Source organism: Pezoporus flaviventris, unplaced genomic scaffold (genome assembly GCF_033815535.1).
Source record: "Pezoporus flaviventris isolate CSIRO_AGI_PZ_B2104156 unplaced genomic scaffold, CSIRO_AGI_Pfla_v1 ptg000015l, whole genome shotgun sequence".
NCBI lineage: Eukaryota > Metazoa > Chordata > Aves > Psittaciformes > Psittacidae > Pezoporus > Pezoporus flaviventris.
Genome location: NW_026892563.1, coordinates 42,737,556 through 42,763,184, shown reverse-complemented (window position 1 = coordinate 42,763,184; position 25,629 = coordinate 42,737,556). Strand labels below are relative to the sequence as shown.

Genomic DNA, 25,629 nt, shown 5'->3' with positions numbered 1-25,629 from the left:
TTGTTTCAAACTGCTTGCAAACTATGGGGAAGGGAAAGAAAAGCTGCACCACACTCATTTAGACTTCACAGTCATGTAAAAGGATTTGCTGTCTTCTTCAATGCTACGTTATTTAGGTTTTACAGAAGGTGATGCTGTTCAAAGAACTATATTGGGTTGAATAACTTTCTAACATCACCAATGTATTATAGACACTTGTAAGTTTATAAATGTCCATGGCTTTTCAGATTTTAGCCTACTGTTAAAGTATAATTTTCTAAGATCCTACTGTTAATTTTTAGGTTCTTTCCTCAGAGGTTTTTGGCTCTTCTGAAAGAACCATCATAAATTATACTTCATATATGATGCTATCACAGCTTGGAGTCCAGAAATAACAATGGGTTTAGTATTCTTTCACTTAAAGGGGCATAAAAAGAAGTGAATTCTTTTGACTACTCTTAAGTCTTTGTGAATGAGGGGAACAATTGAGGTATATATGTAGATATGTTTTTCCTCTTGCTTTGTTTAAAATCCTATCGTGGTGTCAATTCTAACCTGTATAACAGTTTGCATATATAAAATACTTACTTAACACCACTGCTTTACACATTTGCACTTTAGATTGCTCCTGCTTGAAACAAAGGCACAATGAGTACCAGTGCCACTTATTTAAAACATCTGATGTTGTCTACACAAGTGTTGTGTACTGTATAGTGTTGTTCAGATGCACTGGTTGAGGTAGAAATAAATTCCTAATACAGGCACAACTTTGAGGCAGAGAGATGGCAAAAATACAGGGGAATGGAAATGAAATTACAAAAATAATAAAATTTACAATGCTGTGAACTTAAATTTCAAAAGGCAGATAAAAGTTGAGAGCAAAATTGTTATCTTACTTGAAATTCACAGTCCAGTATTAGACGTACCATTTCATGCCTTTGTCTGTTGTTCTTACCAGATGGTTGGACAGAGGGGAGATTTAGATAGCAGGAATAAACTCTATATACTGTGAGGGTGGTGAGGCACTGGCACAGGTTGCCCTGAGAAGCTGTGGCTGCCCCATCTGTGTTCAAGTGTTCAAGGCCAGGTTGGACAAGGCTTGGAGCAACCTAGTTCAGTGAGAGGTGTCCCTGCCCTTGGCAGGGGACTGGAACTCGGATGAACTTTAAGGTCCCTTCCAACCCAAACCAGTCTGTGATTCTATGATGTATTGAACACCAGATACGCAACTGTAGCAATGCCTGCTACTTTGTATTTTGCTGCCTATTCTTTCTACGACTTTATGCTAAGTTTTCTACGTGTGTATTAAAAAAATATAAGTGATGTCTATGTAGAGGAAAAAAAGGTTTGAAATATCTTTTTTGGTTTTTTCTTGTTTTTTCTCCTTATGGAGGAAGGTGACACTAATAATGGTGGGTCTTGATAACGCTGGTAAAACTGCTACAGTCCGAGGAATTCAAGGAGGTAAGCAATTCATTTGTTGATCATCTACATGGAGCATTGAAAGTGAGAGTATAATTACTAATTTTCCATCATTTAAATCTTTAAATAGTGCTTTATCTCTTAATTCATCTCTGCCTCCCATATTGTTGAAAGAAAACATTGTGATTGTACTGCCAAAAGTGGTACATGTGTGGTTGCCAAAGTGAGCGTGTCACAGGCCCTATTTTGTGAAGACCTGCAGATGATAAAAGAATGAAGGGATCTTACCTTTGAAACGTGACGATCCTGAATTTTGGTATCTGATAAATCATCCTAGGGTGACTTAAAAAGTAGGTACTCCTAGTCTTGTGCTTTATGATCAGGAGAACTAGCAGAGCAAGCTCCACATCTGCTCGTTGGCCACTGCGCATCCTGTTGAGCTAAGGTAGACCAGGTAGTGGTCTGTTACATCTTTTTCAAGGGTAGTAGTGTGGTGTCCCTTTTAACATTGCTTGCAGAGATCAGAACCTTCAGTTAGGCTTCAGGGTTGATAACACCAGTATTTTTGGCTGTGTACCAGCCATACAGACTATAGGAGGAAGCTGCAGTTATGTCTGCTTGGGTGTCTTAAACCTAGGTAAATCAGCATGGTTACCAAAGTTATATTTGCCAGAATGGATCTGCAGCTTATATGGCAGACCCTATTTTTACACTGAAGATTGTTCATCATTGGAGACTTCACCATACAATGGGAGCTGATGGTTCAGCAATATCCCTTTATATTCAGCACCATCAATAACTTTCAGCCTTAACCAACCCTTATGTTCACATTGTACTCTTTGGTAAGAGCCCATACTTACGGTTCACAATGCAAATCATTCTTCAGAATTAAGTCTGTTGAGTTTCGAAGCTGTAGTTTTTCACAACTGGGGGGTCCCAGACCCTTCTCTTGGTAGAGTCTTGGCTTACACTGTTCTGGCCAAGGGGTCTGTCCTAAATGCCCATCACAGCTGTGTGTAAAGGATTCTTTCAGAAGAGAAACATGGTAGCAGAAGGCTAATGGTGATTCAGCTTTTGCACTGCTCTTTAGAGCTCAGTGCTTCTGACCATGCCCTCATTTCTTCCTCTCAACAAGCTGAATTTGACATCTGTTTCTCTCACCTTGTGCTACCAAGCACATAAAACAGAGAGATCCAAGTAACTCATCCCTACAGTAGAGAGCTTAGTGATGTGAGGCAAATACAGTGTTTCTTTGCCCTCTGAAAAGGGTGAACATATGGCATGACAATCTAAAAAAGGATGGAATTTTTTGTCCCCCTCCCTCTTCCCAGTGCCCTTATCTAAATTAACGTGAAGTAACTGGTTGATACACTAGTGTGCTAATTTGAAGTTACCTAAGGAGAGGGAAAATATTAAGGTAAAAACTATGTGGTTAGCAATATGGTGTCACTTAACTGGGTTGGTTTGCTCCATGTCTTTAAACTATTAATATTGCTACACAAATCATGATGTAAAAACCCCTTTAAATACCTAAGGACACTTTTTACTGAAGCCTTTCTTTGAACTCTGGCAGAGTCTCCTGAAGACGTGGCTCCAACCGTTGGGTTTTCCAAGATTGACCTTAAACAGGGACGTTTTGAAGTCACCATCTTTGATTTAGGAGGTGGAAAACGAATTCGAAATATCTGGAGAAATTACTATGCTGAGTCCTACGGTGTAATATTTGTTGTGGATTCCAGTGACATTGCAAGAATGGAAGAAACGAAGCAAGCCATGATAGAAGTTTTAAACAGCCCGAAGATATCAGGAAAACCCGTGTTAGTGTAAGTAATGCTAAGAAATGCTCTCCTAATAGTCTGAAATGTTGTAAATTTTGACCTTTGATACATCCTCTAAAGAAGTATTGATGTGTAGGATAAACATAGGTGTAAAGAACACTAACGCTACGTAACTTCAGTGCTAAGCAATATTGCAGTTAGTTTGACAGTATTTCTGAGGTATTTATGCATGCCAGTCGTAGAATCATACTAGTGAGCAAAGCCTTTTCCCTTTTCCCCTCCCTCTTTCCCAACTTGCATGGGGTGATATACTGAATCCATTCACTGCATCTGACATTAGATCTTATGTAGTCTTTCTCAGGGGTATTTCTCAATCATTAGTTGTGTGGGGTTTTTTAAACTCTTTAAGATTCTAATATTACTCAAAATGGAATGATAGGTTAAAGGTTTTTGCAAGTTTGGCATGGCAACGTGGTGTAAAAATATTGTTACTATTTAGGCCTACATTCATTACTTGAATTGTAAGTGGTTGATTATATTCTGTCATACCACTAATCCCTCAGCAATAAATGTCTTGTTTGCTTAACACATGGTGGTGCTGCTGATACATGATCAGCAAAATCTCATTAAAGAAGGCTTACTGTAATAGTATTTGGCATGTGCTTTTGTTTCAGTGCGTGCCTTTAAAAACAAGAAAGTTAAAGTTTATAAGGTTTGGAGCCATTCTCTCACAGAATAGGTAGATTCATGAACTTCTATATAATATTTTCTTTCTTAGTTAATAAAACTTGGTAAAATGTGATACTGGAGTGGTAGCTATCGTAAGGAGGTAAGGATTTGCCTCTGGACAAGAATTCTGATCTGTCAGCATTCTCTTCCTAATCTACCTTTATACCATGGATTACCACAGCATATACAAAAGAAAAACTTGAAAAAGAAATTGCATTCCCTGTTAGGTAAATTAATGCTTACTGGAATGTTCAACCTGTTTTACTTGTAGAGTTCCTGGTGTTCAGAACATTAGGCTTTGGATTAAGAAGAGTGCAATTGTTGAATGCTTCTAGAAAATTGGTTGTTCAATAGTAATTCCAAAAGGAAGTAAAGTACAATTTATATAACTGTAGTAATGAATAAACACATTCCCTAATATACTCACCTTTTCTTCCATCCTCTGACATCTGTCACTAGTTCCTGAAGTCTTACCATCTTTCTCCTTCTCTTCCCTTCATCCATTCAGCATCTCATCTCTGGCTGAATAAGCACACGCTGTGTCTGGTTATAGTGCAACAACCACTCAGCTGTCTGTTGCCTTTGAGAACAGGTGAAGTGAATGAATTAAAACTAGTTTTAGTCTCTCTCTCTTCTGACAGTATGAATTTGATATAGGTCAGCAGCTATTGTAGGAGCTAACTGTCCTTGCAAAAATGGTCTGAAAAAGTAGTGGGGGAAAAAAACCTTTTTCTACTCGGGTAGGCAGATTTTGATATAATAGATAAAACAGATCATAGAATCATAGAATGGTTAGGGTTGGAAAGAACCTGAAGATCATTCTAACCCCCCTGCCTTGAGCAGGGACATCTCACACTAAACCATGTCACCCAAGGCTCCATCCTTTTACCTGGCCTTGAACATCGCCAGGGATGGAGCATTTGCCACTTCTTTGGGCAACCTGTTCCAGTGCCTCACCACCCTCACAGTAAAGAACTTCCTTATATGTAACCTGAACTTCCCCTGTTTAGGTTTAAACCCATTACCCCATGTCCTATTGCTACAGTCCCTGACAAAGAGTCCCTCTCCAGCACCCTTGTAGTCCCCCTTCAGATATTGGAAGGCTGCTATGAGGAGCAGTACTTGTTACCAGTCTCCAGTTGGACATTGAGCCGTTGACCGCAACTCTGTCCATGTGGACATCCAGCCAATTCTTTATCCACCAGGTGGTCCATCCATCAAATTTATGGCTCTCCAGTTTAGAAACAAGGATATCATGCGGGAAATCATGCGGAATCATGTAGTTCCTTCATCTAAACATACCTTCTCCTCAAAGATTTAGAAAATTACATATTCCTGATTTAGATAACTGTGTGCTTCTTCCTGTAAAAAGATAATGTTGATTATAACTGTGAGGTCTGCTTCACTACAGCAAAAACATCTCTGATGGTAACATTTAAATAACCTTAAGGAAAAAAGTTGAAAATCTGTCTGGTGGGTGGTATTTTTGGTTTGTTTGTGGTTTTTTTTTTATGTTATTTCTTTTCCCAGTATTTCAGTTATTTCTTTGACTAGAAATAGAACATTTCCCCAGCACGTTTTTCCTATTTTGCTTTACATCTGCCAAAACAAGCAACGGTCCTTTCTGAAAAGTACTGGGAATTGATGTCACTTTACGTCACGGCATGTTTGTAATCAACTTTATACTGTGAGTAGTGCTAGCAAGATACTGCCATGAATTACCATGGGTAGATGGGTCTCATTTCATAATGAAGAACAGGATCTCTTACTAAAGACTATGAGATGTGCTCTTCATTACAGAGCAAAGTTGAGTTGGAGTCACTGGCCTTCTCTTTCTTTAGCCATCTTTTCTATGCCAATTGATTGTATTACAGTAATGCCATAAGAAAAGTAAAAATGAGGACAACTCTTGCTCCTTGTCCCCCCTGACAGAAGAGTGGATAGCAAGCCTGAGCTTCAGGGAGAAGTGGAAGCTCAATAGCCTGGAGAGAGAATAGACTGAATTGTGCAATATGGCATAAGATTGGTATGAGACACTATATTACAGTAATATGGGAATATAAGAATTCTGGTATTTTTTTATGTGATACTTGCTTCAAATTTAGTTGGTTCTGTGGCACCTTAGTGTCTACCACCACCCATGGAGGTATCACAGTATCATTTTAAGACAGTTCTCCTCATGTGCTGATGATGTTGACTGACTGTTAGTACAAATTACTTAAAAATGTTAAACTTTATATTTGGCAATTGTTTTTACTGTTCTGTATTGCTACTGAATTTATGTTTGCTTTGCTCATGTAGGCCTTGTTTAACACTAAGTGCTTCAGTTATCAATGTTACGTATGGGGAAATTGAGTTGTAGAGAGCAGTTTTTACGTTCATGGGTCATCTCTTCTGGCAGCATACTCAAGGCTTAGACAGGCAGACAAGTTCAAACTTTGTTTTGTTTTTCTGTTGCCTTTTCTTTTTACTTTCAAATGAAATACATATGAGAGGAAATAAAAGGCCATGTGCTATGGCTGATATTTTTATGCCAGATTGCTGGGCGGGTATCTTTTTTAGTAGGATGCTAATTTCTGCCTGTCGGTTTGGTGATGAGGGATTATGGATATTAGTATTCCCCATTTCTGATTACAGCTCTAGCAGCTCTGTGTTTATGTGTCTGCTTTTCTGCATATCTATGGAACAAAAAAAAAACCCCAACTGCTGGAGAGTCATTTTAATGGTTTCTACAAAATTTCTGCTGTTAACATTTTGAATGCTCAATATCCAATTCTGATGGTATTGTAATTTGTAGCTAATGCCATTTACTTTCAGTTAATGGCATCTCAAATTAAGAAAAATCTTTTCACAAGCCTTTCTGGTTTTCTTTCTCTTCTGCAGTGTGTTCTGTGTTTCTTTTCTGCCATTTCTAACCAATATACAGCTTAAAACTACATGGATTATTGGCTTGTGTATGTGCAGGCAGCTGTCTTCCTGAGTCTTAGTGAAACTCAAGGTTTCTTCCAGGATTTAAAGTACAGCTCTTGTTTAACAAGACCAAGTTCACTTCAAAGAAGCATATCTGTTGTGTGAAGAGGAAGGGCTAGCCCAGGAACACATTTCTCTCTCAGATAAGGAAGCTTGTGTGAACACTTCTGCATGGGGGATACTGTGCAAGCAGGTTGTATTTTAGTTTTCTCTTCTGTAACACTGACTGCAGTAATCCTTCACAGACATACAGTAATGCCCTTCTGTCGAAGGGGCCAGGAGAGAAGGAAAGGGTTATGAACATTGGTTTTTTTTCTAGAAGAAAAAACAGGAAAAGGAGGGCTGGTGTTTCTGTGTACTGCAGATTTGTAAGTATTATATACATTTATATACACATAAATACATATATACGTCTGAAAGGGCATATTGGCAACAGCAGCTTTTTTTGCCTGTATTGCTTATTGGCTAGTTTCTGCCCTTGGAACATTAAAGTAGCTTCCCTTACAGTTAAGGGAAGTTATTTAACAGAATAGTATCAGTGGTGCCATTATCTAATTTTGTCATTACTGTGTAAAGAGTCCTTTTCACTTTAAGGTTCAGACCTCTGGTTGTGCTTTGGTAATATACAATAATTTCAGTTGAGATTTTAGGCTGCAATGGAAAGGATCCAACTATTGATAAATATTGCAATGTGAAAATAATTCAGTAGTGCCTTTTGATAGTAGATGGACTTTTAATATATGGGTTTTTTTACTAGATGCAGTTAAAGACATCTAGCATCACTTAGTATCTGGCAGAGTTGCTATGCTATTTGCTCTGACTTCTGTGTGTACCCAGATGTAGTGGTACTGATTGTGTCTTTGTGCAGCATAAAGGAGCTCAGAAATACATTCCTGCTTTGGTGTTTGGGTTTAGCGTGGTATGCTGCAGTTTTCTTTTCTTTTTGGAAATAACTTTTTTTTTTGTCTCAGTTCCATTATTATTTTCTGTTAAATTGTGTTAGAGCACTATTTGTCATTCAGTTCCAAAAAGGATGGATTACAGGGCAGAAACCTGCATGTGGAGGGTTTCAGATTCATGGAAGAAAAACTCCTTAGATTTGAACCAAGTAAATATGACTTCTAAAATCCCTCAAGGTAATTAGAAATGCTAATTATTATTTTGTAAAAGGTAACTAAACCATTATTATGAACCCTGGTTTTGAGATTAACAATATCTTCAACGCTTTCCAAAAGCACAGGTAGTTTGTTGCCTCATTGTTCTAGTTTGGGTAGAAGAGCAAAAAAATGTCACTTGTGTCCTTTAATCTTTCACCCTAGTTCATATGTTTCTGTGGAAAAAAAAATAGTGTTCTTCCCATTCTTTTAAGTCTATTTGGAAAAACAGATGCGGTTTTTCCTGAGAACCCTACGGAAAGGGAAATGGAAAGGAAAATTAAGCAATCGAGGGATCCTGAGGCTGCTTTACAAGATCCGTTTACTAAATAGGAGCCATTCATATTTCAAACAGTGTATTTCTTTCATCATTTGCAGCATGGACAACACCAGCAGCATAACACTTTGCAAGGGTTTCTTTTCCGATATTTGACTGCAAGCCCAAATTTTTCTTTAGATACTTGAGTGTATTCTTGAGTATTGTTCATACTGATTTCAATGTTGTTGATCATGGCCCCTTGCTCCTCCACCAGAACTGATATCTGGATAAAAAGTTCCTTCAAGTCTTTGACCTGGTTCTCCAGATTGACTAGTTCTTTGTGTCTCTGTTCAATCTCCGAAAGCTGAGCTTTGGTAATTTTGACTTCCGTGAGGAGGTTTTCATTGAAGATTTCCCATTTGCCTTGTTGGAGCATGTCATTGACTTCTTCCTCAGGTACTTCTTTACCAGCTACTTCAAGCTGACGGAGAATAAATCGTCTGCATTTCTCTTGCTTAGCACTTATAGCATCGTTGTATGCTAGCATAGCGTTCAGGTAACGCTGGGATAAGAAAGAGTGCTGGGAAGCTAGAATTCTCACTGGGGCACGTGATGGCCCATGCTCACTTTCAGCTTTTTTCACTGTTTTTGACAGTTCATCCAAACTCTTTCGTATGTGCTCTGCTTGAATTTTTATTTCTCTTGCGATGTTAGATTCCTTTTTAAGAACACTGAATCTTCTCATTGAAGATACCAGGCTTTTTTGCTGTTGACTGAATTTATGGACTTCGTCCGCCAAATTATTGATGTCATTCTGAAGCTTCTGGATTTCATGCAAGTGCCTTTCAGTTATGGGCTCTTGTTCATAAATAATGGCCTGCTGTTCAAACTCCTCCTGCTCTTCTTCTTGTACAGTTGCACCATTGTTTTCTCCAGCTATCTGTAGTTCCTTAGCTCTCAGTTTGAGCTCTTGGAGGCGGTCTCTCATGGTTTTTGTGTTCAAAGGGTTTTTTACCCTCTTGCAATGCAGGGAGTTCACTATCTTCTTTTTTCCTTGTTTTGCTGTAATGAAAAGTGTAACAGCAATCAATGTTAGCAGTTATATATATATATGTCAAGTAGTTTTGGAGACTAAAGCTACGTCCCTCTGCACTAAAGTAAAAGTCTAATTGGAAGTGGTAGGTATTCTGGACAAATATACAAGATGAGTGATGTCAGTATTCTCCACCATTTAATCCAGATTCGGTAGGATTTAATAACCTAAAGTTTTAAATTTCTTTTCAGATGGGTATGGTTTAACAGTCTTTCCTCAGCTTCTTCATTGTAGTGTTTTTTCTACACACAGGGATTTGTAGCCCAATCCCTTTTTTGTGGTAGATTAGTGGTGTAGGGTCCAGCATTTAGAACAATGAGGAATGTGGCACAAGGACATGACTTTTGCTTTGGAAGGAGGACAGAAGTAACTCAAATTCTCATTTTATTGTAATTCCTTATTTCATGAAAACTAATCAATTTTAAATCCTTAAGGAAATAGAAATGAATCTGCTGCTCCATTTTTGGGCTCTCAGTAGGAAGCGTACACTTCAGCTTTTGAGGTTATAAGATAAACTATGTAATAAATCAGAGATCTGGTATGAGTAAACTACTTTAGCCTTTTAGTTTAGCCACACTGAAAAGCCTTTCTCTATTTTTCCTTTCCTTCCCTTGCCTGGGGAGTTAAACTGATAGTAACTGAAGCAATTAACTCTACAGCAAGACAGAACAACAGAACTTTAATATCATTTAAGGACTGTAACAATTTAGCATGAAAATACTTTTATATTTATGAAATGTACTTTGTGCACTTTAGTGGGATACAATTCATTACTGTTTATTTAATAAAAAGTAGATATAGTACTGTTTTCTATGCTAGCTGTTAAGCAAGCATTATTGGAGGTATAATTAAGAGGAAGATTCTATTGTGCATGCTTTGGAAAATATCTGAGTTCAACTATCTTTAATTATAGGGAAGAAAGTATTTTCCTCAGACTCTACAGGAATGTCTTCCTTGGACTATCATCAAGCATGGAAAGTTTCAGTACAAAATAAAACATCCGGGACTAGAAGATGATGGGGTCTTCTGGTTAAATGAAATATGTCTTTCAAAAGCCTGTTTACACATAAACATTACACAGTACAGTAATATCCTTTGGATGTTTTCAGAGGTTTCAGGCAGTCTACTGAAATAGTAGTGGTTTATAGGTGCATTTCTTCTTAAATCTCAATTCTAAACATGTATTACATTTTTTTAGTGAGCAAATGCAGTATTCCTCTGTAGTAGCCAGAAGGATGCATTTGTAATAACCACAAAGGATCAATCCAGTCACCTGTCAATATGCAAACAATATTGGTACATTTTAACAGCTTCAAATGGTCCTGCTGTGATATCTCTGCTCCCTTATGCACATTTAAAGTCCCTAAGTAGACTTTTGCGTAATGTAAGGCACAGAATTGAACAGTGTGAACGCGTCTTCCACAGACTTAAGTCTGGCTTGTCTGCAGGAGGGTTAGTTGAAAAACAGAACTTGAAGTGCTGCAGAGGTAAATCAAGAGAGAGAATGTTGATGTTCCACCCTACCGTGGATTTCCCTTACTGCTTTCTTGTTATTTCATTAATGCCTTAATATCTGAATGTAGTGGTTGTTGATTCACATAAGGGGAATTGATAAAGCCTGGAGGTCATTAGAAGTTACAGTAATGTACTGAGACTTGTGATCAGGAAAGTTTGCAAGTAATTTATGGGAAAACATTACTGGGAGAGGGGAGAAATGCAATGTGTGTTAGTTTTGTTACAGTAATTCCTCTTCATTGCCTAACTTGTGTGTGTCCTTTCAGCAGAAGTCAGGCAATTTCTTCATGATAACATTCTTTAGCAGTGTTTCAGAGCTGCTTGGCACCACTGAAACTGCTATAGGGAAAGTTCAGGCTGGGGCACGTGACGGGAAGCAGGAGTGCTAAACAAGGCTTCAGAGAAGTGACCTGAAAATCTGTTTTTAGTATAGCCTAACGCATCTGTTGACCCATGGTACTTTAGCATAGCTTGAGAAGCCTGTGATTAACAGCAAGTTCTAAGGGCATAATTAATGCTTACGATATGAGGTGGCAAGACTTTCTGGTATCTAAGAAGATGCAAGTAATTACTGAAAAGCTCTAAAACATGCATGCAGTTATCCAGTTGCTCCTTCAGAACATAGTACAATTTCTCAAAAGTGCATTTTCCAGTTTTCCATATGATTGATCTCCTGTGGTTTAAAAGTAAGTTAAACACAAGAGCATATCAGGCTTCATCTTCAATTTGTGTATCGGTTAACGACTGACATTGGCTTTTCAATGCTTTAGGTGCAATGGTCTTGAAAAAGCTGTATTTCTTGGGGTGGAAGCAATGGAATTGCAGATCTGCAAATATTCTCAAACTTGCAAAGAAGTAAGAACAAAACATTTAAAATTGCTCTTAATGGATTATTTTTTTTCCCCCTTGTTTAAACATCAGTTTCACAAAAGAGTGGAATGTAAGCACTTGAACACTGGTTTCATACCTCACACCCTATCGGGCTTGCCTTCAAAACCTGCCTGAATGCGCTTGCCAATAAAAGTGGTTGATGATGCTGATAACAGACATGCATGCTGTTTTCAAATAAATAAGGATGTCTTCATGATGAAGATAACCTTGGGAATTGTTGGCTTCAATTCCTGACTGTTCCACAACAAGCTCTGTTCATATACTGAGTCCTTGTGTTGTCCTACGGGTTTGTGTGTATATATAGGGGCACATCCTGTTGTTCTTTTGATTGAGATGAAAGATCTTTTTCCTTGAAGTTTTTGTCAACAGAGGGAAAATGTGCCTGTTCTTTTACAGTTGAGTAAAGGAAATATGTGCACCAAAAGCACTCCAGTGACATAGTGTGTCCCCTACGTTCAGTAAAACATTTTAAAACATGATCCCTCTGAAGCAGTGAAGTAGCACAGGCTAGCACATCTTTTTCTTCATCAAAGGTTGGAAAATTTGGGTTAAAACAGCTAAAAGAGTGACTGCAGTACAGGCAAAGCAAATCAGTAGATGAGAAAGTATTAGCTTGTTAAACTGTAGCTTCAGATTATTGACTGCATGTAGAAATGGCCCTAAATGCTCTTACATACATAAATCTGAAGAGCACTGGTGAGGTTTGCCCGTGTTTCTAACCATTCTTCAGTCATAAATACTGCTGTGTCATCTTTTATCTACTGATACTAAAACCATATGTTTGGAGATGGAATCATAAGCTGATATCCAGTCTTTAGTGAAAGACAATCTGTAGAAATGGAGTTGCTCTAATCATATAGCTGCAATAACTGAGTCAGACCGATGTGGCACTGTGTCTTCTCTGTCTGCGCTTAGAAGCAATGTAAGATTGAAAGCATATCCAAAGAACAGATAGAATAGATTTGAGGAGGAGGTGGCAAGGATAAGGAAGGGAAAGGAGGAAGAATCAGGCCCAGTTTTTCTCAGTACCTAAGTTGTACTCAGAGTTCAAGGATTATACATGGGCTTTCACACATGTATTTGTGGAGAAGAAGTAGGAGCACACAAGCAGCATTTCAGTTTGGCCACTCTCACAAAGTATGTCCTAAATTCAAAGCTAATGAATTTGATGGAAACTAATGGTTGTGTATTATCATCGTCTTCATTTTTTAAGGGGGATCAAGGGTGGGGAAGGACAAAAAAACCCAACCCTAATCCAGCAAGTTTCAGGGTTCTTTTGCTTAGTTGCAAAGCAGCCATATAGAATAGCTTCCACCTATCTAATGTATTAGTTGACTCAGTAAACAGGGAGCCTACATCCAAAAATGAGATTTGAGCTGCATTAAGTTAAAGTGCATAAATGGGTATGTGAAGTAGGTAAGTTGATCATATGGAACTCTTGTTCATCATATGGGACTCTTGTTAAATAAGATTTAATGGCTTATGTTTTTGGCTTTGATGGTTTTATTTCCTTCCCACCCTCTGACTTCCCAAAAACTTCTGTTTATTTTGATTTCTGTAGTTTTAGTTGTTATTTCTTGGCTATTCCGTTCCTTCATTAAAATGCCTGACCGAAAAGGCTCTTGTCAGTATTTGACCTTTGATGCAATTGGCGTGCCTCCTGATGTTCATTTCGACATACTGCCATCCGTCAGGAGAAGAGGACTTGCAGGGAATTAAGGGACAGAATTCTTTCTTTAAGAGCTCTTTGAGATACATGATCTGTGTTCTGCATCATACTCCTTTCTTTACCTCTGCTGAAATAGCTTGGGTTTTGCCTTTTACAATTCCAACAAAAATAAGGGTCAGTTTGTTTTCCTGTTCGTTAGGTATGAGCCGATTAAGGACACTGGTTAGAGGACACTTGGAGGCAATATGTCGCAAAGGAATTTCAGGTTACAAGTTGTTGTTGTTGTTATTATTTATTTGTTATTATTATTATTGCTATCCATTTCCAGGCTGAAGTGAAGTTACATTATAGCTCTGTTGTATGGTGCCAACAAACCTGTGTAACTGTCATTTTGGAGCACAATGGCTCTGAGTAATGTTTGGAGTCATACTATGGTCTGGAAGGTGATTACTGCTTTAAGTGCCTTAAGTGTAGCAACAAAATATTAGTGATATTTAAATTGCCTACAGTTAAATACCTACATTGCCTAGTTTAAATGCCTACAGTTTAAGTTACTTACTCTGTGGGAAAAACTGGTGCCTTGAGTTGCAATTCCAGTTGCTCCAAAGTGCTCTCTCCTGTGTTCTCACACAAAGAGGGAACTTGTTTGATGTATTTTTGGAGTATCTGCAGTAACTAAAGGAAGCAATCTTGCTACAGTAGGTGATGTTTATTTTCTCCTTTGTTTAAAAAGTTTCCTCTAATTTGAATACCTTGGAAACAAACGTGCTTAAACCAAGGATTATCACAGCAAGGTGGCTGATGAAAATATCCCCTGCAAGCATTTCTGTCTTGAGATGATAAATCCTTGGGAAAACATATTTTAAAGTAGTTCTGAGTTCACGTTTCTGTCTGTGGGAAGCGTGGGAGTGGTTGAACAGGACCATACCAAAGGCAAAGAGCTTGTCCTGGTTATGAGCCTAAGAAAAAGATGTCATTATATGTGGAAGGTAGCAAAATTGTATCAGAGTATATGCAATATGATAGTGCAAAATCAGTAACATTTTCAGTACAGGGGACTTAAGTGCTAATGGGTGTATCATTCCTAATACTAGAAAATACTAACGCACAAAGGTAATTTGTATTTGTCAGCCTTTTTCTCTGGGAAACAAATAACCTGTAGCACATTGCTTCCGGCATTTCCTACTCTATAACATTGTAGAAATGCAATCTGGTTGCTTGTCCCCTTGAGACATGTTACCCACCATAACTTCCATAAGGCTGCCCAGTATGTAGTAGCATGGAAATGCTGCTTTTGAAGAAAGGTAGCTTAGGAGTTCTCCAAGTACTGTGAAATAGATAATGGCTGGTAGAAGAATGTTGATACAGAGTAAAAACATGGGATACCAATGGAATAAACCAAGTCTGAGTATCCAAAGTTCAAAAGATGGGTAAGAATGAGTCCAAAGTTGCTGGAAAAGTATAACTGAATCGTGCTGTTGGAGTAAGCCCTCCAAGGGAGATGCAGAGGGGCAAAAGAGACCTTAGTGATTTAAAATAATTCAGATTTATTCAGATGGGTGTTTGGCCAGCAACTGTAACACAGTCATTTTGTAGGAGATGTAGCTGTCTTGCGTCGATTGTGTGATGTTGAATGATATGAGAGAGAATGCTGAGAGAGAAGAGAAAGGAATAATACAGGGTATGAAGTTTAGCATTTTGAGTGGGAGAATACAGCAGGTTGCGAATCATCTGTATTAACGCTTTTATACTTTACCTCTACAGCTGTCAGTACTTCTTTTAAGTTCCAATTAGAAGAATGGGTAGGACGTTGCTATTTTATTCTGTACAATGAGGGCGGTAAAATACCGGCACAGGGTGCCCAAAGAGGTGGTAGACGTGCCATCGCTGGAGACATTCAAGGCCAGGCTGGATGTGGTTCTGGGCAACCTGATCTAGTTCAAGATGTCCCTGCTCATTGCAGGGGGTTGGACTAGATGACCTTTGAAGGTCCCATCCAGCCCAAACTGTTCTATAACTCTGTTTGGTTCAAAGAACACGGTGACTGAGTGGGAAGTCTGAGATTGTTCCGTGAAGTTTTGGAACCTTTGTTGTGTATGTGTGACTGCAGATGTGGAAGACTTGAGGAGAAGCATCTACCACCATTTCCATGTCTACAGCCAGCAATTCTCACATTCCCTGCTGATACTTTGGTAATGGAAGGTAATGAGTTCATGCTTTCACACTGACAGAAGTCCACGGTTATGACGCATACTGCACTTACAAGTCTTGACTGACGAATCAGTGATCTCACTCTGCAAACCAGTTAGTATGTAGTTTATTCTCTGTAATTGGTAAGGGAATGGAGTATTCCTTGATTAAAAGCAGAACTGAAGAAATGTAATGTTTTGATGCTGGGATTTTTACCTATTAAACCAGAGATTTACTGCCAGTACTACTCCTTAAGAGCCCTCAGAAATGAGCAGTAGAGAGAAGTAAATGTGTATATTGTAGATACCTGTTTGTGTATTTCCAGCAAGAATAATACTAGAAATCAGCACCTTCACTTAATTAGGTGGTTCAAATATGACAGCTGCCTGTAGGTCATAGAAATACAGAAAGAAAGTTGTAATCTCCTTTGCCAAAACATATAATTAAGGTTTAGATACTGATACATTTTTAAATGGTATTTGAAAATAAATTAAGAGCAAGAGCAAGGGCTGCAACAGGATAAAGGACATGGGGAATTCTTTCCATTTATTAGGATGCATAGTTTGAACTCCTAATTCACAACTTTTTATTGCTATAAATCAGTTTCAGGATTTTTGCCTTCCTGACAGTAGAATTGCAGGCTCCAAATCTGTACTGTGCAACATCCTACTTAACATTCCCATTTCATATCTGTCAGACCGTATAGCTACATATCACAGCCTTGGAAACTCGCCTGTAATAAACATAAGGATTTCCAGGCAGCTTTTTAAAGGATATATCTTACAGGCAACTTTGAGTTACTTTAATGTTTGCCCAGGTATTGACAGATCAGGGTGAAATGAAGTATAAGAAAATAATTCATATTTACAATACTTTAAATCTTCTCCAAAAATGTTGTCATTGCTTTTGGAATTACACATCCGGAAGGTGAACTTAATCTTGTTGATACGAGCTCAGGCATCTCTTTGGATGCAGCCTATTTGATCAGTGGGTATGATTAAACTAATAGTAGAGCAGAGTGTGTCAAAGAAATATGGTTTGGGTAGCAATGAATATAATTCAGACCTGAGGTGAGAATGAGGCCACTTTACCAAAATGAAACAAATTATAATTGTTAACATTCCTGTGACCACTTCAAAAGGTAATGTGAGAATAAAGGTCCTCTAGAGTTGCCTAGAGATACTATAAACAGGATGAGTTTAGAATCTTATTTCTACCTATTCTGTTATTTAAATGGGACCTGGAGGAACTGTTCAGGGAAGAGGTTGAATTAGAGAAATGTCTCTCCTATCTCCCAGCAACTGCATGAAAGGGAACTCTTAATTGACGTTTGCAGGCAGATAATCTTGTAGAACTTTATTCACCAGTTTCTCATTATAGCTTACCCTAATATTCAACAGCTTGTTTTGCATAAGAATTGAAGGCATGGAAAGCGAATTAAAGAAATGAAATAAGCCAGCTTATTTAAGAAAAGAGGCTAGTGGCAATCAGTAAAATGTAACTGATGGGTTTATCGCTGTTGTCAGCAATCTAGAAGGCACAGGGGCTTAGGCTGCTGAAGGAGCAGGTAGTTTAGCGGGCTCAGAGCTTAATCTTAGAATACCTTATGGGCTCCATAGGAGGCCCAAAGCTGTTGGCTAAGTCCCCTGTCTGCTTGTTTGTTAAAAATGTCAAGAATTTCGTTTTCTGTGACTTCCTTGAAAAGCAAAAGAACTGCCAGTAACTGAGGAGGAAAGAACAAACGAAGCAATCTGACAAACCACCATCTTCCTGTCTTTTTGTGGATCAGGAGTTCGACTTCATAAGCAAACCATAGGCTAGCAAACCTTTTCTTGCTATATCTGCCGAGACCTCGCTTCCCTAGGACATAACATCCTACTAATTGCTGTCCACAGGACTGCCCAAGAAAAAAGGTAATAGATGAGAGGTGAAATTTGTGAAGGAAAAAGGGCTAAACCAGCATTTTAAAATAGAAGACCGACAGTAGACTGAAGAACATGGCAATGGTCTTTTGATTGTGTTGACTGCTGTTAAATTCAAAGGTGCCCTCTCTTTGTTTTCCCAGCAATGCTAATTCAGTCCCTCAAAGCTGTGGCTTCTTGGAGTAGCCTTAAAGACGACTACACTTGATCTTAGATAAATAATTCTCATTAAACACACCTTTTCCTAAAGTTGCTTTTAATCATGTTGATAGTTCTGATACTGTAATATTTTAACCTCAGGGATGCTTTGTTTTTCATTTATTCTGATGGCCACCATACAGGTTTGACCCCAAACTACGGGTCTGTGATAACCAGCTCTTGTTAAACAACCCCAAAAGCAGCATCTCTGAGACACTGATAACCCTCTCCCCCCGCACTGTGTACCCTCGGCAGTATTTAGAGTTCAGTGTTATGTTACTGTATAAGAATCCCACGCAAGTGGACAGAAATGTGTAAGTTGGAAAGTAACAGTGTTTCAAAAACCCCTCCTAATCTGCAAAGCAAGAAAGCAAACACAGGCATGGGCGCCTACGCTCGCACAGAATACCTTCTTCCCAAATAAACCCTGCCTGTAACATTTCTGGGATTTTTAATGGCAGCTGAGATACAAATGTGTCCGTTTGACATTGGATTTTTTTTGTCACCAAATCTTGTGGTTTGTAAAGTAGACTTTAATGCTGATTTATTGTTGTTGTTCCCGAATATTCCCTCTTTGCTCAGTAATTTATGTTTTAGAAGCAGATCAAGGCACATGCATAGTTTGCGTTCAGACTCTCTTTTTCTCTGGCATGTCTTCTGGCTTCAGAGCGAAATACTGTTGTGGAACTGTAGATGTCAGTTGTGCCAATGCACACATACACTCCCTTTCCGCAATGTTTCCCATGACTCTTAACAAAAGCTCTCTAGCTGCTTAAAAAAATCCCACTCGATATCAAAGCAGTTGGTGCCTACCTTTGCTTTATTTCTGGTGTAAAGTAAGTTTGTTACACTAAAAAGGTTCCAGATATGCTTTATGTGAGATTGAAATAAACCCAAGCATGATTTTATATGCGAAAGCTTCTTACTCAGCAAACTTAATGTGATAAACCAACAGCCACTCTCCTGTGCTTTCAAGTGTGTTTTGGTATATACTGCCTACAGTTTTTTCAACATGAAAAATTGCTATATATGAAGTTCTACTGACTCGGAAAATTAAAATCAAGGTCTGTCCTTTAGGGTAACTCACACTAAAGGAGAAAGTCTGATGCATAAAACTTGCCTCAAAACCTGGCATTCCTGTGCTTGAGCAGCAGAGCTCTGAGACTCTGTTCACTCCGAGAGATACTCTGTTCTTTGCATGGTAGACATCCATTATTTGTTAGTCTTGACACTTAGGCACATTTCCATTCTAAACCCCACACTACATAGTCTGTTTCTGATATTTGCAACTTTATAAACATTAAGTAAAAGGAAAGTCCTTACCTTTTAATCCTGTGCTGGTGGCTTTCTGGTTTATCCTTTACAGAGGAGCTCCTGAGGTTAAACTTCAGTATAATCTGAAAAACATTGTTTTGAATGTTTGCCTAAGCAATGCGTCTAAGAGTGGCATTCCATTAAGTCTTTTCTGCATGCCTTCCGCTTCTAGCTCTTTATATAGTTGTCCAAGGGTTCATCTTCAGCAGCAGTGGTGCGAGAGAAACTGACTTCTGCAACTGCACTAGACAGGCAAATTGATTACTTGCTACTTGGGGAATCTGGTTCTGCCTGTTTGAAACCCAGCCTTGCTGAGAGGCGGATCACTCCTGGAGCTGCCCAGTAGCAGGAAGTGTCTAGGAGCAGCTCCCTAGATAGAGGCCTTGTAAGCTGGAAGTGGAGCACTGCCTGCTCGGGAAGGACAAGTGTAAGGGCAGGGATTGCTTTCTTCCACACTAAAGCGTGAAGGGGAAAGAAAGGAAGCAAGGGTGGGTCATGGATGTATTAATGCATTTTACTCAAAAAGGTAAAAAAAACAGTAGCAAAACGATGCCTTTTATCACAGTACCTTATTTAAACTCCATTTATACGTTAGACCTAAAGGCTGAAGTGGGCAGTGGTGTACAGCAGGGAATGTATGACCTATGCAGAATGTAAGGTGGAGGTGGCTATTTGGGTATGCTGCTTTTCCAGATACAGCACCTCAGCTGTTACTTGTTTTAATTCAGTCAATATTACAACAGGACTGCTGTGGAGAAAATGGAAGCTAATTGACCAAAAAAGCAAATCTTACACCTCTCAAGGTATCAGATGTTAAAAATCAGCAGCTACTGCACATCACAAGACATCGGCGTCACACTCTCGGTGAGCTATGCAGCTTACCAACGTTTCATTCTGCTGCGCTTTGTACAATATGCAGGGCAATAACACAGTAAATAGTGCAGCTACTGAATCTTCAGCTGAGAAGGGAATAGACCATAGAAACAAATTGTGTTCAGAAGTATGTTCTTCAGTTAGATCTAGGTGCATTGACAGCACTGCTGAAGAGCCATGTCTGAAACTAAGGGGCAGTGCCATGGCATTTTCAGACTGTAACAAAGGTGGTTATAGGGGAAACAAAGAGCGGAGATCATTGTTTCCAAACTTTTAATTACTTTCCATAGCTTTCTGGAATTTCATTTCAGTTTTTCCCTGCTTTAGCTTTGGCCCTATTTCATAGCTGAGTGCTGAGAGGATATTACTTGTTCTAGCCAGCTGGTGAGAAGGGGTAGTGCTGGAGTATCATAAGCATATTGAAAGTGTCATAGGTTCTGTATACGCATTGAACAACAGTTGAGGAATCTTTGCACTGAATCATACAAAGTATTGTAGAAGCCCTCTTTTTGTTGAGAAGTGGGAATGGAGTATCAAAGGAGGGGTGGAGAGGAGAGCCATTCGAGTTAATAATGATGACTTGAGATGTCAGAATAAAGGCTGTGATGTCTGGTTTCAAAACCATCTGCTGTGGTGTTCATAGGCGCCAAATATTTGTGATTTTATGCAGAAAGTTCTCATGGAATGGAAGGGTTGCTACATTTCAGAACAACATTCATCTAATGGACTTCCCTTATTAGAGAGAGGCAAGTGTGATTTTCAGATTCCCTCATGCTATGCAATACTCCTTTTTACAGCTTTCGCACTTCACTTGGGTTATTACTGTTGTAGAAGGTGCAAAGTAAGACTGCATTGTGTGCTTATATTCCAGAATGGTGTACAGTGGTTAGAAGCAAAAACTCCCAGTTTTCATGGTGAAAAATAGTAACTTCAAACAGGAGTATGCTGCTCGTAAAATACCACTTAATATCTTTTCATACTCAATTAAAAGCAGGTAAGAGGAGAGGAAAGACTATATGTCCTATTGTCCCAAAGAGGTTTTATGGAGGAAGGGAGCAACTGTTTTTTGACTTGACCTCTCAGACCCTCAAGAAACAGGAAATACTTCCTATATGTGGGGTTTTGTCATTTTGTTTGTCTGTTTAAAATGTATATTTTGGATTTCTATCTAAATTTCTCCATTTGGTATTAAAATTTGCTTGCAAGTGAACTCTGAAAATCATTGACCAACGTGACTGCAAGTTTATTTGGTTAAGTTTCTTCTTAGGGAATACATCTACTTGCCTAACACATTCCTAAATACTTGGGTAAACTCACCTTTTTAATCCCTCCTACCTTCCTCGGTGTCGACCAGTTTAAATCCATTTTCATCAATAAATTGAGATCTTGAGGAGAATCAAGTCCTGTGAGTTTCATGGAAACAATTACTTGGATGGCTGAGAAAAACCCCCATAAGGGAAAAGGTTTTGCCTCTCTGTGAGAGGTGGTTCCATACAGGTGTTAGAAGTTACTCTTGCTTTTTTGTACGCGTAGTTTGTCACGTACCTTTTGGGCTTTAGATCAGAAGCTTTCCCAGTGTGAGGTGTCCCTGCCCATGGCAAGGGGGGTGGAACTTGATGATCTTAAGGTCCTTTCCAACCCTAACTATTCTATGATTCAATGATTTTGTGATTTAATAGAGAGAGGAGTTTTCAGTGGAGCATTAAGTTAGCCTTGATAAAAGGAAGTAACTTTTATTTCTGTGGTTAGAACATGGTATCACCAAGAGTTTGTGGAAGTGAAGAACTTAAGCATTTGGGATGTTTATAAATCTGGACAGCCCTTTTATCTTTGTAGTAGTTATTGATAAGAATGTTGAAAGGACCATAACAGCCTCTGCTTCAGGGTGTATGTCCACATTAAAGGGTGAAATAATAACTAACATTCTTTGGTAAATAAGATCTGGTTTGTGCCTTTTCCAAAAATACACGGTTTTGGCTGTGGTGTTGGATGCAGTTACAGAGGATATGGGAAAAAGCAGCCCCCCCCAGAACTTAAGATGTTTATCTTCTCGAGTCTTCTTTGCCACCTTATCTATAAGAAATAAGACAATGATGGCACTTCATCTTACAGGATGCTTATTTTGTAAGCTATGTGTTTCATTCACCTTTTTTTTTCTTGCTTCCCTCTATTTAATATGAAATAATAAAGCATGTTTTCAAGAGCCATTCATACAAGCTCCTCCCTCTGCGCTTGCTTTTACTTGTGATGAGCAGGTTCAAATCACTGCACATTGCATATCATATTGTTTGGCATCAGAGAGAAATTCTGGATAGGCAGACCCAAGGTGATCATGAAGCAGTATTGGGGGGGGGGGAATGTGCATGGTTTGGGAAGTTGCAAAGTTTGGTGCTTTGATCTACAGACTACAGCAGATTGTCCTGTGTAGCTTATGTAGAACAGTGCAGTCTTTTACATCCATCTACTTAAGTGTAAAATATAATTGCTTTGTCTATTAAGTATCTTCTAGTTAATGTTAGTATTGGCTGAAAATAGTGCATGGACTAACTTGTTTATTAAGTAGAAAGAAGAATTAAGAGTTAAAGCTGAAACAAGGCATTTTCTCATTACTTTCTCCTTCTTCCCCTTCTTGCTTTTGTCAAAAACTTAGCTACTGGAGATCTGGGAATCTTTTTTGTGTCAGGGTGCAAAGTGTTTCTTTTGGTCTTTTCCTTAGGTTGGCAAACAAGCAGGATAGAGAAGGAGCTCTGTCAGAAGCAGATGTAATCGAGTCCTTATCTCTGGAAAAGCTTGTCAATGAACACAAGTGTCTATGTCAAATTGTAAGTATATTTTAAGATTATTTGTTTTCTAATATATATGTACATCTTGCAATAAGGTAGGAGAATATGTCACATAGCATAAGACTGAAACTAAAGCCCTGCAATCCCAGCAAAGATACAGTACATACATCTGCTCTGCAGGCAATTCTCTGCTCACCTTGTTGCTCTGCTTCTGGATCTGTTGAAGAAATCTTTAGGAAAGGGATCCTAAAAGTGTACCTGCTGGTCCATTTTGAAACCATGTAAGAATAATTAGTTATTGATGTGGTTTCAAACTTCTTTAATTGGACAAAAAAGTTTTGTATTCCACCCTTTTAAAAAGAAGCAGGGAATGGAATTTGCCTGTGTTGACATCCAGGAAAGATCACTGTTCAGATATGATATGTGTCTCATTTTCATAGCTAAAACCATCATTTAGTCTGAGTCACCATCTGGCAAACACTACAAGCTTTATCTGATTCCGAGGGCATCTAATTCCCAGCGCAATAGTCACCAAAGAACAGTGGTAGAGCTGGTTGCTATGTATTTGTCCTAAAATACCTACGTTTCAGATGTAGCATTCACAGTCATGTTGGAAAAAAAAAACAACAAAATAATGACAAAGGGATGGGAGGATCTGTATGAAAGCTACTTGATATTGGTCTATATTTCAAATAACTTGTGTGAATTCTTAGTCCCTGAGGTTTTCTTTAAGCCTTTGTTTGAATGAACCAGTTTGTTAGTAATTACTTGTTGGCTTTCCTTTACTGATCCTCTTCTAATGGCAATAAGAAACATTTTAAGAGTTAACAAGAGTTTTGCTGTTACTACTCAAAATGAGAAGGCAGTTTTGCACAACTAGCCCTGGTATTGGGGTTTTAGCATTTTAAAAATACTTTTAACTCCTTAAGGAGAGTTGCAAAATTCACAGGGCAATGCATATTGCTATTATTTTCTCTAGAAAGCTGAGTTACAGCCGGGCACAGCTACGTTCATTATGTCATAACGCTCTGCATGCTTTTCCTCAGTCAGTGGCCTTTGCGTTATGCTTATGTGGCAGTCATAAAAACAAACCTTGTGAGTTTGCCTTTATTTATTCCAAGGGACTTCTGTGACACCAATGTTTTCTTGCAAAGCATTATCCATATAAAAGACCTGAAAGATTCTTGTGTGCTTCCCGGAACTTAGATCTTCTTAATTTATGACATGTTCCAATGAAATGCTGTTCTTGTCCTCCATTTATATCTTGGGTGTAATGAACAAAGAAACTAGATCACATGCTCTAAGTCATTTTAGCTGAAAGCAGCTGAGAGTCTCACATACTCAAATGGGCAGTGTCTTTACCAGGCGCATTAAAGGTAAACGTGGCCCCAAGTTATTTCAGTATGATGACTCATGGGGTGAATTTAAACAGGGGAGTTGTGAAAGAACATTGAAATAAAATCAGTTAAGGACCAAAAACCCCTTCTGTTTTTTGTTATTCTTTTAGTTTTCTTCTGGATCTTTAAATTTCCCCCAAAATATTAAACCATGAATATCATGACAATAGTTTTACTCCAGTCATGATGCATAATATTTTGCTTCACCCCTGTCCACAATACCTGTTCTGATCTAAAAACACCAAATTGGTGTCACAGCTTTTCTGAACCATTCACGCTGGATTTTATTTATCCCTTAGGTGCCTATGAACAAGTCGAAAATTTCTTTCATGAACCGAAGCCGAGCTGATTCTCTTGAATCTCATTTTTTCCATTTTACTAGATAAATATAACATGGACTATTTATAAATGAGCAGCAAAACAGAACATATATATTTGGGGTCGATAAATTATATTTCTAGATAGATGCATAGATGTAGACGTGTAGGGGACCAGGTGTGAAAATATGTATATAGCATGTGTATATGTAACAGCTATGTCTATATGTAACAAGTATATATATATATAATCATAGAATAGTTAGGGTTGGAAAGGACCTTAAGATCATCCAGTTCCAACCCCCCTGCCATGGGCAGGGACACCTCACACTAAACCATGTCATGCAAGGCTCTGTCCAACCTGGCCTTGAACACCACCAGGGATGGGGCATTCACAGCTTCCCTGGGCAACCCATTCCAGTGCCTCACCACCCTCACAGGAAAGAACTTCTTCCTTATATCCAATTTAAACTTCCCCTGTTTAAGTTTGAACCCATTACCCCTTGTCCTGTCACTACAGTCCCTGATGAAGAGTCCCTCCCCAGCATCCCTATAGCCCCCTTCAGATACTGGAAGCTGCTCTGAGGTCCAGAGATAGACATGCAAACATTTTTGTGTGCAGTACTGTAGTATTTTTGAAATGAGACTGGAAAGAATGGAAATTGGTGGAACTAATGTGATCTGTGTCTTGGCAAAAAATAAGCACCTAAACTTAGAATCCCTAAATACAAATTCACTTCCCATGCTTCTCAGTGTTTTGCAAGCTTCACAGTGAACAATAACTGTGCATCTGATTTCTTGGTTTATAATCAAGGAGTGCGATCGGAACTGTGTATGATTTTCTTCTCCTTTCCTTATGTTTTTACAGGAACCTTGCTCAGCCATCATGGGCTGTGGGAAAAAAATCGATAAATCAATCAAAAAGGGTTTATATTGGCTTCTACATATCATAGCAAAAGATTTTGATGCCTTAAACGAGCGCATCCAAAGAGACACTACGGAACAAAAGGCATATGAAGAACAAAAGAAACTAGAAAGAGCTGAGCGAGTGAGAAGGATACGAGAAGAAAGGTATTCTCTCTGCAATTTCTCCTACCTCCCCTTCCTCCCTTTCTCTAAGATACTTGATTCACTCCTATGCATAGAGCTTATGGGAACCAAGCTATCTAGGGTTTA

The 25,629-nt window shown here is 38.7% G+C and overlaps 2 protein-coding genes across 7 annotated transcripts in view; one reads left to right on the top strand and one right to left on the bottom strand.

Annotated features, from left to right (window-relative positions):
• Positions 1 to 25,629, top strand: part of ARL13B (ADP ribosylation factor like GTPase 13B) — a 34,632-nt gene that overhangs the window by 436 nt on the left and 8,567 nt on the right. For 4 of the 6 annotated variants that reach the window (XM_061454334.1, XM_061454335.1, XM_061454331.1 and 1 more), the window contains exons 2-5: positions 1,377 to 1,443; positions 2,975 to 3,224; positions 22,673 to 22,778; positions 25,322 to 25,524. In XM_061454334.1, coding sequence (XP_061310318.1) covers positions 1,377 to 1,443; positions 2,975 to 3,224; positions 22,673 to 22,778; positions 25,322 to 25,524 — 626 coding nt within the window. Of the gene's footprint in view, positions 1 to 1,372; positions 1,444 to 2,974; positions 3,225 to 22,672; positions 22,779 to 25,321; positions 25,525 to 25,629 lie in introns of all 6 variants that reach the window. The other 2 variants (XM_061454337.1, XM_061454333.1) reach the window with 1 other exon arrangement.
• STX19 (syntaxin 19) lies at positions 8,372 to 9,330 on the bottom strand. Its single transcript, XM_061454330.1, has one exon. It carries the CDS (start codon positions 9,277 to 9,279, stop codon positions 8,401 to 8,403), a length of 879 nt encoding a protein of 292 aa, XP_061310314.1. The 5' UTR covers positions 9,280 to 9,330; the 3' UTR covers positions 8,372 to 8,400.

Coding starts and splice junctions, on each gene's coding strand:
- STX19 (XM_061454330.1), bottom strand. CDS start 9,279: ATGAGAGACCGCCTCCAAGAGCTCAAACTGAGAGCTAAGGAACTACAG.